Source organism: Calypte anna, chromosome 12 (genome assembly GCF_003957555.1).
Source record: "Calypte anna isolate BGI_N300 chromosome 12, bCalAnn1_v1.p, whole genome shotgun sequence".
Lineage (NCBI taxonomy): Eukaryota > Metazoa > Chordata > Aves > Apodiformes > Trochilidae > Calypte > Calypte anna.
Window position 1 is genome coordinate 6,181,693 of NC_044258.1, and position 14,837 is coordinate 6,196,529.

At 39.5% G+C, this 14,837-nt stretch overlaps 1 protein-coding gene across 2 annotated transcripts in view; it reads left to right on the forward strand.

The window, feature by feature from the left end:
- Positions 1–23: 23 nt before the first annotated feature.
- Positions 24–14,837, forward strand: part of PBRM1 (polybromo 1) — a 62,776-nt gene continuing 47,962 nt past the window's right edge. Inside the window, exons 1-11 of one of the 2 annotated variants that reach the window (XM_030458544.1) lie at positions 24–149; positions 2,738–2,860; positions 3,948–4,103; positions 4,849–4,946; positions 5,503–5,650; positions 7,592–7,735; positions 8,415–8,531; positions 9,096–9,164; positions 9,922–10,020; positions 11,176–11,261; positions 13,848–13,946. In XM_030458544.1, the coding sequence (XP_030314404.1) occupies positions 2,822–2,860; positions 3,948–4,103; positions 4,849–4,946; positions 5,503–5,650; positions 7,592–7,735; positions 8,415–8,531; positions 9,096–9,164; positions 9,922–10,020; positions 11,176–11,261; positions 13,848–13,946 (1,055 nt within the window). In that variant the 5' untranslated portion in view covers positions 24–149; positions 2,738–2,821. The remainder of the gene's footprint in view (positions 150–2,737; positions 2,861–3,947; positions 4,104–4,848; positions 4,947–5,502; positions 5,651–7,591; positions 7,736–8,414; positions 8,532–9,095; positions 9,165–9,921; positions 10,021–11,175; positions 11,262–13,847; positions 13,947–14,837) is intronic. The other variant, XM_030458545.1, reaches the window with a different exon arrangement.

Below are 14,837 nucleotides of genomic sequence, written 5' to 3' on the forward strand. Positions count from 1 at the left end.
GTTTGGCGGTCGGGCGGGCTTTGCGGCAGCGGCGGGCTCGGCGGTGCGGAGCGGCGGCGGCAGCAGCGGTGGCGGGGCGGGCGGCGGCAGAGGAGGAGGAGGAGGGCGAGTGCGGCCGCGGCTGTCGGACGCGGAGCGGAGCCGGCTGGGTGAGCGGCGCGGCGCGGCGCCGGGGTCGCGCAGGCGGAGCGGCGGGCCGGAGCCAGGAGGCCGCTGCCTCCCTTTGTGTGGCCGCCGCGGGGAGGCAGCGCCGCCCGGCAGCCCGGCGCCTCGACCCGGCGGCGCTGAGCCCCTCCGCCTCCTCCTGTCACCTCCACTATCCACATCCCCGCCTCCCGCGGCGGCCCCGGCCCGGGGCGCGGCCCTCTCGGTGTCGCCGTCCCTCACTGCTCCCCCCCCTCCCCCTCGTCCCTCCCCAGACCCGGGTCCTCCTTTCGGGCCGTCCCCACCCGCCGCTCTCAGCCCCCGTCCCGTCACGGGGCCGAGCTCGCAGCGGTGACAGTGACCGCGGGGCGGGGGGTGGTCGAGAACCGGCGGCGGCGCGGTCGCTCCCGGGGCCTCCGGAGCGAGGCCCAGGGCACCGGAGCTTGTCCTGCCCGGTGGGGAGGGGACCTCGTCCTGTCAGGCCGTGAGGGCACAGGCGGGCCCGGTGCCCATGAGGTGTTTCTCTTTGGTCTCCTTTGGCTCTTACCGACAGTAACACCTCAGCGACCGGGCAGGGCGGGAGCCGGGTGCAGGCAGGGGTTGTGTGGGAAATGACCTGTTCTGGCGTTTTGTGTCTTGTTGTGGGGCTGATGAACTGATGGATGTGCTGTGCCTCTCGCTTCACAGACTTTGTCCTTTAACAGCGTTTTGTGGCTGCCGTCCCCCTGTTCCTGTGCTGTAGCTGGTTTCAGTCTGGCCGCGAATCGTGGGAAATTCTGTCTGGGTTTCCCTCCCTTGTGCCTTTTGCTAAGTTTAGTGTGATCCGGTATTTCTGTTGAAATGTGAGAGACCTTGATAGCGATGGAATACTTTCTGTGGCATCTGTCAGCCTTTGGCTTTTTTTCTACTTGGAGGCAGAAAATAAAAGGTGTACTAGAATCTCACTGGCTTGTTTTAAACGTGCTGTCTCCAGTGCATGTAAAAAACTTATTTAATGAGGTAAAGTTGGGTAATAGCTGAGGCGATCAGTTTTCTGGAGAGGCAGTCTTCCACCCGTTGTGTATATATTAGTATACATTATATTAGTAATGGCCAAAGCATTTATTATAGAGCTGTCTATGGTTACCTGACATTTTTATGGGCTGTGTGAGCAATTAGTAAGAAGATGCTCAAGCTCCTGTTGCACAGGGGTTGGGTTGTTTGTAGCGGTGGAGATTGTGTGTGACTGTCAGGAGACTTGTGAGCTGGCAGGTACAGTGTGGAAGAAAGTCTGGGAGGTGTGTTCTTGAGTAAAACAGAATACACAGAATTCAGTCCTGTGATAGGAATATCTGTGTTTATGAGCACGGAGATCTAAAGAGAAGTTTGCGTTTTGCAGCACTTGGTAGAAGTTCTGCATAAGCAGTTCTGTCACTGATTGTTGGTGGTGTTGGTCAAACCAAGATGTGTTCTGCATCTTCCTGGGTTATTAGAGGAGGAAAATGTTGGGGGCTGAGCACAGTCAGCAGGTGCCTTGAGCTCACCAGAGCACAGGGGGTCTGCATGGGGCTGAGAGCTGCAGTGTGAGTGCCTCAGGTAACAGATGAGGAGAAGCCTTTGTGCAGTCTGCAGGCAGGTGCTGTTTGGGGGCTCCCCAAATATTTATTTCTGAATGAAATTGGAGTCAGGGTACTTCTGGGTTTCTGGGTGACCAGAATTGTTGATTCCACTAGTCCCTCCTTCCTTTCTCCACCAAGAACTTGTATTTTCTAGCAGCCTCCACATCAGCACATGCCTGCTGTTAGCCACTTGACAGTGTAGCTTTCAGATAAAAGTTGGAGGCAGAGCTGAAAGCCACAGGCTGGTTATTCATTCCTGAGATGAATTCCCTGCTGATAAAGCACAGTTTCTCTCCATGTGCATGTTGTGGAAATGTCTGGAATACTGAACAGGGAAGCAGTCTCTGGGGTTTGATTGAAGTTGTATCAAAAAAACCCAGAAACAATCATTTTGCCATCAAATGGTTCTGCAAATTTCACATGGGATTTCTGAAAGTAAAACCAGACTTGGAGACTGGGTAGAAATTGAAACAGGTGTATCTTTAGTGAACCTGTATGTGTGGATCCTTAATGTTGCTTACTTATGAGGATAAAAATCCACTCTAAAGCCTGATGGGAGGTACATCATCACTAGAAGTCTATTAAATTCTTTGGCCTAAAAATTACTTTCTTATTGTTATAAAAACTGAACTACTTCACATTCTGTAAGTTTTGCTGCTTTCTCTTTTTTACTCTCAGGTCAGATATTGCTTATGTTTACTCGGGGCTCAGCTTGATGAATCATGCTCCAGCAAGTGGCTGTGTAATCAGTACTATGTATGCAGGAACATTAGAGAAATGTATTTTCACTGCACAAATGACAGAAATGTCTGGCATTCTGTGCACAGAATTACTTGGTAGAGTTTCTGCTAGGCTAAAAAAAGCTACCTTCTGTTTCTTGGTTTTTTCCTCCGCCACTGTAATTATTCAATTTATTCTTTGATTTTATTCTTTAATTATGTAGCTACTCTCAATTTTCTTCTCTCTGTCTCTCTTTCCTTTTTCTTGTCTTCCAGTTTTGACTGTACTAACACCATTGCTGGTTTGCTACTCTTAGAGTGTTACCTTCTCCCAGTACCTGTACTTGGCCATCAGACAGTATGAGGAGGCTGGCTTTTCGAGGTGCTGGTTGTACTCTGGTAAATCTGGCAAATTCTTGATTGTGTGTATATCATTCACTCCATTCCTCTCCCTTAGACTTTTGCTTTATCCTAAATGTTAATTATTCCTCTCTTACTCATCTCATTTCTGTGCTTGAAATTAATTCTGTCTCTAACCTAAATGCTCAGATGCAATTATGTTGTGCTACCCCATCTTGTTAATCAATAGAATGCTTCCCATAAGAAATTTCTTGATTTGGTTGAGAAATGGGTGTAGGCTGGGATATATGAATTTATTCTGTCCTGAGCCTTTGAGACAGCTACAAATGAAGATATTTTTCTGATACTGTCACTGGAAATTGGGAATGAGCCAACAGCTTGTTTCGTAAATCACCAGAGCTCTTGGATGGTGGTTATTCATGTGTCACTGTTTGTGTTGGTAAAGGGAAAACTATAGCCAAAAAAGGAGGTGGCTTTTTCTGTTTCTTGATCACTGAACCTTTCATCCTACACATAAAGTGGTAGTGGTAGGTCATGCAGTGGTCCAGACCTTTTTTGTCTTGAATGTTATACAAGGTATTCAGTAGCCCTTTGAATTTTTGTTTGTAATTTGTTTTCTCTGTGTGGCTTCAATTTGGTTTTGGTGTTTGTTTCGTAGGAGTTTTTTTGTGGGGGGGAGGTTACTCGTTTGCTTGTTTTTTTTGTTTTGTTTCATTTTTGTTCCTTGTTTTTTTTTAATCGACGTGCAAAGACTTGTCTTTACACCAAGCCTGAGCTCATGTCTGTGTGGCTTTTCCTTTGAAACAGCAGTTCTTGTTTAGTTATCATGCATGGGAGGAGGTATAAAAATGTAGGTAGTTTAGGAACATATCCTAGTAATAGCTGCTAAATTCATCTTTGCCACCCTGAGCCCCAGGATTTCTGGTACTGCTGTTGAACTGTCCAAACATTTTGGTTTTGCTTGCCAGTGTTTTAAAAGCTGGTGTTTAGGTATGTGTGGTTTAACTGTAGTGCAGTTTGTAACAAATATATTTGATTCATCCTAGGCATTGTTAGCTTTGTAACTAGCTCTCATCAGAGTTTAGTAGCATTGCCATGAGTTTAAGAACATCTCTCTTAATTATAGAAGAAGTTGGATTCCATGGGTTCCAAGAGGCGAAGAGCTACCTCGCCTTCCAGCAGCGTCAGCGGAGGAGACTTTGATGACAGCCACCACTCCACGAATATACCAGGCCCAAGCAGAAAGAGGAGGAGACTTTCCAACCTCCCAACTGTAGATCCTGTTAGTACCTTCTTACTATGCACAGCTTTTTTTCTTCAGGGTACTGTATCCCTGTCTGGGAAACTCTGGGTTGTAAAATGGGCCATCATTTGTAGCACATATACAGTGGCCCTGAATCTGTTGTTGCCTTGGCTAAGCTTTGTTTAGGATCTGGTTCAGCTTTGGCTTGTTCCTGTCTCCCCAGTTGCAGCTTTTTCTTTCCCATTTTCCTTTTGCTGCTTTTATGTTTTTGCTGATGATTTTAGCAGATGGAAGGATGTTGGAGAAGGAGCTGAAATCATAATGAGCAGAAGTTGAGAGCTGTGTCTGAATAGCAAATGCTGAGAGAGATAAGTGGGGAATGGCACAGGTGGTGATTGCTGAAGTGTACAATGTCTCTGTTGTGCCTTTGAGCTAGCAGTCTAATTTTAAATAATTGCAGGGCAGAGCAACCCTGTCATTCTAGGTGTATAAAACTCAGAGAATTGTACTGAATTAATTTACATTTTGGGAGTTTTGCTTAGAATTAGCATTGAAAGAAAGGTCCCTGTGTTCAAAAAATAAATTAAAATTCTGCAGTACCTGGCTTACCTGTCAGGTATGGTACTAATGTATGAAATGCACCAGTTTCTTACCACCTCACCTTTAGAGCAAAATCCACAAGCTGTGGATTGGCAGCTTGTCTTTCCCATCGTAAGCAGACTTTGGCTTGTTACCCCCTTAAGATGTTCTGCTTTTTCATTACTGTATTGTTCTTGCATTTTAGATTGCTGTATGCCATGAGCTGTACAACACCATCAGAGATTACAAAGATGAGCAGGGCAGGCTCCTTTGTGAGCTTTTCATTAGGGCACCGAAGCGAAGGTAAGACCATGGTTAAGCCTTGAACCTGGGGTTTAATCAGGGAGTAAGTGCATACTGAGGAATCTTTCAATGTTAATAGCTGTGAAAAACAAGTTAAATTTGTCACAGTTTCACACCAGTGTGTGTATTTGATGTCATTTTTCAATGGGGCATGCTGACCCTGCTGCTCTTTTTCAGTCAAAAAAGGGTATGTGGAATTTAAAATATTTCTTGTGACATCTGCCTAAAACACGTGTGCTTTTCACTAGAATGTTCCATGTAAGTGGTGGAATGCAATACTAAGGGCATATTTTGGGAAGATTAATAGAAGTGGCCCTTGAAAATGTAGTAAATAAAGAAGCTGAATTTTATTTTATACTCAGAAAATTGAGGATGATAACAGAATATGTCATAAAGTAAGCCTGCTAACAGACCACTGTCCACATCTTTCAGCTGTAACAAAAACATACTGTAACTTTCTTTGTTTTACTTAGTTATAGACATGTACAAACTTGAGTGCTGTGGGTTTGGTTTTACTACTGGGAATATAATGGGCTTTTTTTTGCCTTTGCAACAGAAATCAGCCAGACTATTATGAAGTGGTTTCTCAGCCAATTGATTTAATGAAAATCCAACAAAAGCTGAAGATGGAGGAATATGACGATGTGAATGTGCTGACTGCTGATTTTCAGCTTCTCTTTAACAATGCAAAGGCTTACTATAAGGTGAGGAAAATACATATAGAGGCTCAAGTTGGTTGTAAAAGTGGTAGAGGTATCTTCAAATCCTTCCTTGGTTTGGCAGGAAGCTTTTCAGTTAACTTTTATGATTAGTAAGACAGCAGCACACATTGCAGTTATTGGCATATGTTTCTGTAAGGTTGACTGTATCTTTGTAATATGTGCTACTATAACAATTTTTCTGTGGAAAATAGCATTTAAAATAGCATGGGGGTGATCTTCATGTAGTTTTCTAAGAGAAATTGAAAGTAAAAATAGAGATATAAACTGAAAAAAAATGTTCTTCTATCAAAGCCTTCCCATTTCACAACACGTTCTGTATAACCTTTTGAAATAGAAAAATAGAATTTTTTCCCCAAAGAAAGAGTGTAAAAATAACAGTGAGCATACAGGAGGAATGTTGAATTTTTCTCTAGGCTACTGACCAATATGAAAAAAAGGGACAGTGACTATCATAGTCAGTGATGATAGGTTCTGGGTGTACATAATGATGTATTTAATGAGAAACGCAACCTCAAAGTCCATTTCCCTAGAACAGATATGTGTTTTATTTTGGATGTTAATGTTTTTTATTGCAGTTGTCATAATTAAGTGGAAAAAAATGGATTAATATGGTTTAATGGAAGGCTATGTTAAATACATAGGGTAGTGAAATTGTATGTAGTGACTGAGATGATGCCTCACTTTTGCCTGCCTCAAAATTATGCCTGTCTCATAAAATGTTGCTTACAGAATGGACATAGGTAGCTGTCATTCAGGGATGAAGGAACATTGACATCCCCAGAGAAATATGGATTTGTGAGTTGGAGGTGTGGCACACAAACATAGCTTCTTCTTTCTTCATCTTTTATCTTACTGGTGCAGATCCACTGACACATATAAAGCAGGAATGGCTGATTCTTGGTCAAGGTCTTTATCTTAACCAATATACTTTATTGGCAATGCTAGGTTAGAATGGACTTGTAGTTTTTTACTGTTTTTGGCTCAAGTGTTACACTTCTTTGCATTTGCATTAATACAGAAGGAAGCAGACAGTGGAGCAGAATACACTTTAAATCTGTTCCTCATAATAAACACCCAATGTTTGAGAATATTTAAGCCTAAAACAGTAAGTTTAAGAATAGTTCTCATGTTGGTTTCTCATTTGTCTCACAAGCTGTCAAAGTTTGAGTGAAGTAAGAACATAATAATCAGTATTAAGGTGGCATATCTGCAGGAATACCTGAAATAGAGATTAAGTGACAGAGGAAAGGGAAGAAAAATATGTGAGAGTGGAGAAGAAATCTTTTTTCTGTATAATGTTTTAAGTAGGAATTATAATCAGCAGGTGCTTGTCTGCCACTACCAACTCTGTATATTCAGAGCTTAATTTGTGAACTGATTCTTCTAGCTCTTCCAAAAAACACACCTAGCTGTGTACCCAGGTGGTAGCATTGTTAAGTTCTTAGGAATTTCACAGTTAATGCTGAGTGTAAATCATTGGAGTGCTTTCAAAGCTATCAACAAACTTATTTGCATTCTTCCTCTGTAGAAACCAATTTTCAGGTGCCACACAATGGCAGCAGTATTGACTTAAATCACATTTCCAGCATACTTAGGTTTAGGCTATTTTAAGTATCAGTAGTGTTATGCTGCAACAAAACCTAATTATTTCTCCAGATTCATCTAACAGGCTGTTAAACCATGACAGCTAAGTAATATTATTGCAAAGTTTTCTGAAAGACTCAGGTGCTTTGGGGTAATAGAAGTTATATTTTCTAGTGCTTATTGCAATTCTTAACATGTCTGTTGAAGAATGACTGAATTAGGAATTTCATGTTTTCTATTATTTGTTTAATGTGTTTAATACCTTTCAACTAATAATTTATAAATTTCCATCAGGCAACAAACTGAGTTTTGAGTAGAATGTTTGATTTGTTTTTGCAGCCTGATTCTCCTGAATATAAAGCTGCCTGCAAATTATGGGAGTTGTATCTGCGCACAAAAAACGAGTTTGTTCAAAAAGGTGATGCTGAGGAGGAAGATGAAGATGAGGATGGACATGACAATCAAGGCACAAATTCTGAATTAGTAAGTGTGGGCATGACAGCTGCAGCTGAAGGAAGCTGTGGCTGGAGATTGGCCTTCGTATGTGAAAAGGGATTAAATCTTTTCTTAGTTAAATTATGCCCCAAAAGGTATTTCTTACACAAGTTGATACACAAAGCAGGTCATCCTGCTACCATTGGTTAATCATTTCACAGCACTCTCTGTGTTTCACTTTTGCCAAGGAGGTTTTCTGATACGGATAAAACATGGTTCTGGTTTAGCTGCAAGTAGCATGATGCATGCTTGGTGTTGTGCCAACGTTGAGGTTTGATCCAAGCAAGCTTCATGTCTAATGACACGGTTTTCCTGTGTGTATCCCTTTCAGTTAGTGCAGCTGTTCCTGGAGTGCTTCATAAATGATACAAAGTTTGGGCTTGTCTGGTTTTTTTTGGTGTTGGAATGCATATTTTAATATATTTTAATGTTGACAACCAAGTCTGTTCTGACAACATGTGATGTGTGCCTGACAGTCAGCAGTGTAAATGTGAAATTAAAGCTTTCTTGTGCTTTACAGAAATGCATAAACGATTTTCAAAAGTTGCATCTGTGTTTGATAGCTGATCTTTTTCTGTCTTTGAAAAGTGAACTCATATATTTCAGTGCAACATGAAGCACTTCACTATGGCTGCTACTAAGCTTGTGACTTCATTTCTTGCATTAGTCATCTCCAGGTTACCTGAAGGAAATCCTTGAACAGCTTCTTGAAGCTGTAGCTGTTGCCACGAATCCATCAGGACGCCTCATAAGTGAACTGTTTCAGAAACTTCCTTCCAAAGTGGTAGGTACATTAATTATACTGACTGTGTTTGAAGCTGGAAAGATGGGTATTTATGTAACTGATGTTACACACTATGGTGGGCACACTCAGCATGCAGTTCTTTATTAGTCTTATCAATGGCAAACTCCAGCTGTTTTTAGAGCTTTTCTCCCTTCTTTGCTCCTTGTTCCCAGCCCTTGGAGATGGGATTTTGGCTTGCCCTGTTCTGTCAGTCTAGTTAATTAGGACTTTTTGGTGCAGAATTTTTAATGTGTTTAAATATATTTGGTTTTCCTGTTTTGTTTTAGGGTTTGATGTAACAAGATTGACCAGCAAAATAAATACTCTGAAAGACTATCACCATGTATTTGTTTTTCAGGCAGAACTGTTCTTTTACATCAATTTATTTGAGTTATAATTCCTTGTATCTGTCTTACGACCTGGCTTGCCAAAATTGAGGCCTAGTGCTATGTTTAGGAAGCTTACACAGTTTTTACCTGCAGATCCTAATGCTCATTCTATATTAAAACAATAGCTTTGTGACTATTTATAGTAATATATAACTTTTGTTTGTTTGTTTTCTAGCAATATCCAGATTATTATGCAATAATAAAGGAGCCCATAGATCTTAAAACTATTGCCCAAAGGATACAGGTACAGTATGAGCATGTTAATGTGCCAGAGTATAGACTTGTTTAACAGTAAGAATTCTAAAATTGTTAGAAACCAAAGTTTATTATGGCAGGAAATGCAGTGTGGTTTTCTGCTCTTTAAAAATCTGAACACTTTGGTGATTTAATGTTCTGTCCTGGGTCAAAGCTGCAGAAGTACCTGAAGATAAAGCATCATGAACTGTTGTGTGCTGGCATTGAGCCTGAATATATTGAATTCCTTGGTGTTTAATGGCTTAAAGCAGCTACTGGGCAGGTCCTGCTGATGTAAAACGTTGCAGTCCTGTGGCTTGGTTGTGTGTTATCATCACCTACATTTGTTCCAGCTCTATAAATAGGTGTTTTGTACTGATGCATTTTTCATCTTCTCCAGTAATTTGAAATATTGTTCTGTAATTCTAGCATTTTGTATAATAGTGGGGGGCAGCTCATAGACTAACAGAACTGGAGAACAAAAGTAAAATATAGCATTTTGTCAGAACCCTTCAAAGTTAAGATCTAACATATTAATTATTTTTTCAGTCTTTTATGTAGTAAGGTTATAAGGACTTAGCACTTCTGTTCATTACTGTCGTCTTTGATTGTCTCTTCCAGATACTTCTCTGTTCTCTTTATAATTATGTTCTTGTGTTTCTATAAATGTTCCTTTTGTATGAGTTCCCTTCACTTTGCACTATTGGCTGAGTTTTCATGCTCTCTGAAGGTTGCCACTTCAACCAGTTCTATTTTTTGTCTTGTAGAATGGAACTTATAAAAGCATTCACGCAATGGCCAAGGATATAGATCTTCTGGCAAAGAATGCCAAAACCTACAATGAGCCTGGATCACAAGTATTCAAGGTTAGTTTCAGTTGCTGATAATTTGATTTGAGTTCAGATTTTCTTTACTGCTTTCTGTGCTGATTTATCTTTAAATAATTGCTTAGCACAAGGTTGTAAAAAGTTTGTGTTCATTTTTGAAAAAAATAACTATTAGTGATGGTTCCTTTTTGTTTTTAATATCAGATCTAATATAATTAGAGTGTGTATAATTGAGGTATATGATTTTTTTTCCACTTAAAATTTATCTTGGGATGAGTTACATGGCTTTGGAGGAATGGAGGATATCTGTACTTGTGGTTGAAGTTAAATTGAATGAAACTACAAGCTCAAGTGTTAAGAGGTAGTACTCAGCTGTTACTTCTTTCCAGGTTGTGAGAGCTGTTTATGGTTTTCATCATAAACATGAAAACTGGAGTCATGCCTTCTTTGAGCAGTTTGTGAAGATCCTCTACTTTTTAGCCATATTTTTGTAACATAATTGTTTTTTCTATTTTTTTGGTACTTTGCTCACCAGCATTTTGGGTACCAGTTATCCCATTGCTGTTTCCTTGCACTCTGGAAGTATGAGAATTTAAGTGGCAAGATTACTCTTTTGTTTGCTTGGTTTTTAAGAGCTTTGTATTGAGAGCCCTTGTATGTGTATAATACAATTGTGTAAGTGGTTCTTGGACTTTGCTGATTCCACTTCTGCTTAATTTGGTTTCAGTTCCTGGTGACATTAGTCATGCTTGTAGGTTCCCTCAAAATCTGTAATCTGTTTTGTGGACTGTTACTCTGACTGTCAATGCAGGTGTAGAATGAGAGCAAGCATTGTCAAGCTTGGTAACGGTAGTACTTTCCCAATTGCAAAGGCACAGAGGCTCCTTTGCCTGTTTAGTTCCATGTATTAGTCACATATGCTTCCAAATTGTAGATCTAGGGTTTTTTTTTAAGTTTGTGGCAAAAAGTGGTGCTATAATGGTGCCAAATGCAGCTCTTCTGTTCAGTTTTTACAGGGTGGGTGTACTTGAGGCAGACTCTATTCTGTGCTCTGTTTCTCATTCCAAATTCTTTTGTGTTCTTTTGTGAAGTGACCCCCTTCACTTTTCCTTTAGATTTTTAGATAGAAGGATATACCTGACTATAACATTCTTCACTTTCAATGTTAAACAAAATAATTCTTTTAATTGACAGGATGCAAATGCGATTAAAAAAATATTTAACATGAAAAGGGCTGAAATTGAACACAGTGAGCTGGCCAAGTCAAGTCTCCGAATCAGGTACTGCAAATAGTGTTCTTATTATAATCTCATGTCAAAATCTGGATAGACATTCCCTTAATTTTCCTGTGGAGAATACAGTGGGAAATAATTGTTTGAACATTTTGTTTATTGTTGGTTTAAAAGTTATAAATCATTAAAAAGTGTTTGGAAGGAGCTTTCTATTGAAATACTTCTGTGATTAAATATTTTTGTGTTGTACTTTATTATGAAAAACAGTGTCATTGGATCTTTTATAACTTAAGCTATGGCAAACTTCTGCCACATGTGTTTAGAAGTTAATAACAGAAACAGAATAGAGAGGAACGAGGTGCTTTGTTATGCTTTGCTTCATGAAAAATGCTGGATATTCTTGAATCTTGTTAGGAGCTGAGACATGAGAGCTCAGCGTTAATTAGGTAGGGGCAGAAGCATAGGAACAAGACCTAAGCAAAACATGTTTAGATGGAAATCCACATTATATAAACTCTTGTTTGAAAACCAGTTTCTAGAGGCACAGGATGCTAAAGATCTGGACTGATTAATCAGCATAGATTTGGTCTTGAACAGACAGGTATAAAACAATGTTGATAGCTGTGGCTGTTTTACAGAATCATTTTATTTAGGAAACAGCATTTTCTTCTTGAGAAAATATATAGTGTGCAAAGAATTGATGCTGTCATTTTAGGTGTTTTTTAGCTGAAATTCAATTAGGTTTCTTGTATAGATTTTACTTATGAGTAATATTCATGAGTAGGCTTAGGTATTAAGCTTTTGTGAGCTGTGTCATTTATTTAAAAAAAAATAAAATAAAGCAACATCTTGCAAGGCATCCAAGGAGTAAGCAAACTCTTTACAAGGTGGACTCTGTGTATTTGAGCTGTTAATGGGTGATCGATGCTGGAAAATATCAGCTGCCACTTTCTGCAAAGGTTTGAATGGTACAACTGCTACAATAACACTCCCTTACTTTATTGAAATGATGTTTAAATATTTGTATTGTCTTAGAAATGTGTAGGTGGTGTCAGTATTAAAAGTATTGCCTGGAATTCTTATGCGTGAAAGAAATGGAAGTTACCTGATGGATTTCTACTATTTGGTGCTTTGAGATGTTCATCTCTGTGGTGTTTTTTTCTGGTTCATTTATTCAGTGTTAGCATGGTTTCCATGCTTGGCTGAATCATTGTTGGAGCATATAAAAATATAAAAACAGAAACACATTTAGGGAGAAACTCCTGACACACAGTTTAATAATTTTTCTTCTTAAAAGTGTGTGTAGTACCAGTAAACCTGGATTCTACAGACACTGAATGGGCATATGTGTTTCCTTTGCAGTGCCTAGAAATACATATAGGCATAGAGGTTTTCTATTTAAATTATTATTTTATTTTATTTTATTTTTCTGACTCTGGCCATTGATGAAGCTCAAGATGTCACACGTGTGTCACATTTAATTTTGAGACTTTATTTTTGTTTTTCTTCAAAATAAAGCTGTTTGCATAAGAAGGGATGACAGATAAATCACACTGATATTTGTTAGTTGAATTCCTCTCTTGCACTGCCAACCTGTTTCCCCTTCTCAGCTACCTTATCCTAGATGTTCTCTTATGTACTGTGTTCTTAATAGACCTGCAAATTCTGAAGTAAGCTGAATGTCAGAATAACTGACAGCACCCTTCTTTGTTTCTCTAATTTGAAAAAAAAAATTAAAATTGTAATGCCTGAAGCAGGCTACAGTAGTATTGGGCTAAATGTTAAAAAAATTGGGGCTAGATAAAAGTATCATGAAAACCAAACCTTCCAGCTGCTGTTCTGCGTTTTACTGGATGCTTTTTTAGCAACAGTTTATCTTTTTTTTTGCTTCTTTCTGCTGAATCTGCATCACAGAATCATTATTTTTTAAAATTTAAATTCTTAACTGCTCAGTTGTCTTAAAGGGGGATCACCTTTACCTATTACTGATTTTGGTAAAAAACCCCCATAAGTTCATTTAAAGTTAATTTACTACATTTTTCATCTCGTTTTCTTTGTCATTGATGGATCAGCCTCAAATTAGTCATAATTCTACTAACAGAAGGTCTGCAGACATATTGCCTCTGTGTCAAAAATCATGCTTTTCTGTTGCACAGTTCAGTGTATCCTTTGTCATACTAAATTTCTCCACATTGGTGGATTTAACTGTCCTCCCTTAAATAAAGTGACAAAAGAAAATTGCTTGACAATATACACTGTCAAACAACTTGACAGTGATTTTGTTAAGTATTGATAAGATTGGATCTGTGTTACTCACTGTATCTGGATGCTAAGGAATGTTTTGTTGGCTGCTTTCACTGCTGTTGTAGGCTGACCTGTGTGTATAGCTATTAACCCTCAATCTAAATGTTACCTTCCTGTGACTTTATAAACAAAATCGGTGTTAATGCTGGGGCACTAGATGTATCTTAGTATTACTTTTAGCTTTAAAACATTTTATGTCTGTTTCTGAACCTTTTGGCTGATCTATCAAAGCAAATTCTGTAAGAAGCTTTGTCCTTGCTGCACCTTTTCTTGGGTCTAAGGTGGGCCTCTTTTTTTCCCCTTTCCTTGGCTTGTCTCTTCTGCCTTAAGGACTCCATCAAATTTGACTGCTTCCAAGCTCACAGGTCCTTCCTCACAGGGTAAAGGCAGTGTTGGTGATGAGAGAAATTCTTCTAACAAATATTACCGGTGAGTAAATCATGGACTTGGAAGAAAGGCTGGGTCCTCATCATGTGGAAATACTAAAATTTGGGTGGGGTTTTTTTCTGTTGGTTTTTTTGTTTTTTTTTTCTAAGTTGAGAATGTTCTGCATTATTGACTCAAATACTTTAGAGATTCAAATATATTTCAGTCAAATATCTAATAAGAATGATTAGTAAGTTACTTTGTCATTATTACTCTTCCATGTTTGATTTTATATGTAACATTTCATAACACCTGTCATGAAACACTCTGTATGCAGTTATTTCCTTAGAAATGTTAAGCTTCATTATAAAATAAAACAGATGAAAAAACCATGTAAATGTGCAGTAAACATAGGACTAAATAATTAGAAGGTGGATGATGGAAACCTATGAAGCCTCTAGAAAGAAAGTATTGCATTTGGGATGTGTTGATGGCAAAGTTGCTGAAAATACTGGGCTACTGGAGGCTTTCTGGTTTGTTCTTTCATTCATCAGATGAGAATTTTGGTACTTAGCAGTGATGTTGTGTGTACAGTCCTTGGGTCTTGACACAGTACAACTCTTGGCTGATTTCCTGTGTGTATGCTCTGCAGCCATGGTTTCAGACAGCAGCTGCAAGGGTTTTCATGGGACTGAGCATTCTTATACAGAGTTGGTGTCATTTTAAGCCAACCATTTGCTTTTTCCTTGTTTTCACTTTGCTCCCACAGGGCATAGCTGAGTCTGTTGCTGGAGGTGCCTAAAGAGCTGGCCTAGTAAAAAAGCAGAGATTGTCAGGCATAGCCTACAGCATAGCTATGAAATACTGTGCCCCAGGTTTGGGACAGAAGGGGGGAAGAGAGGGATGCTGAAGAAGTCTTTGTGATGCCAGTCAGTGGGGATGCTGATTTAACCC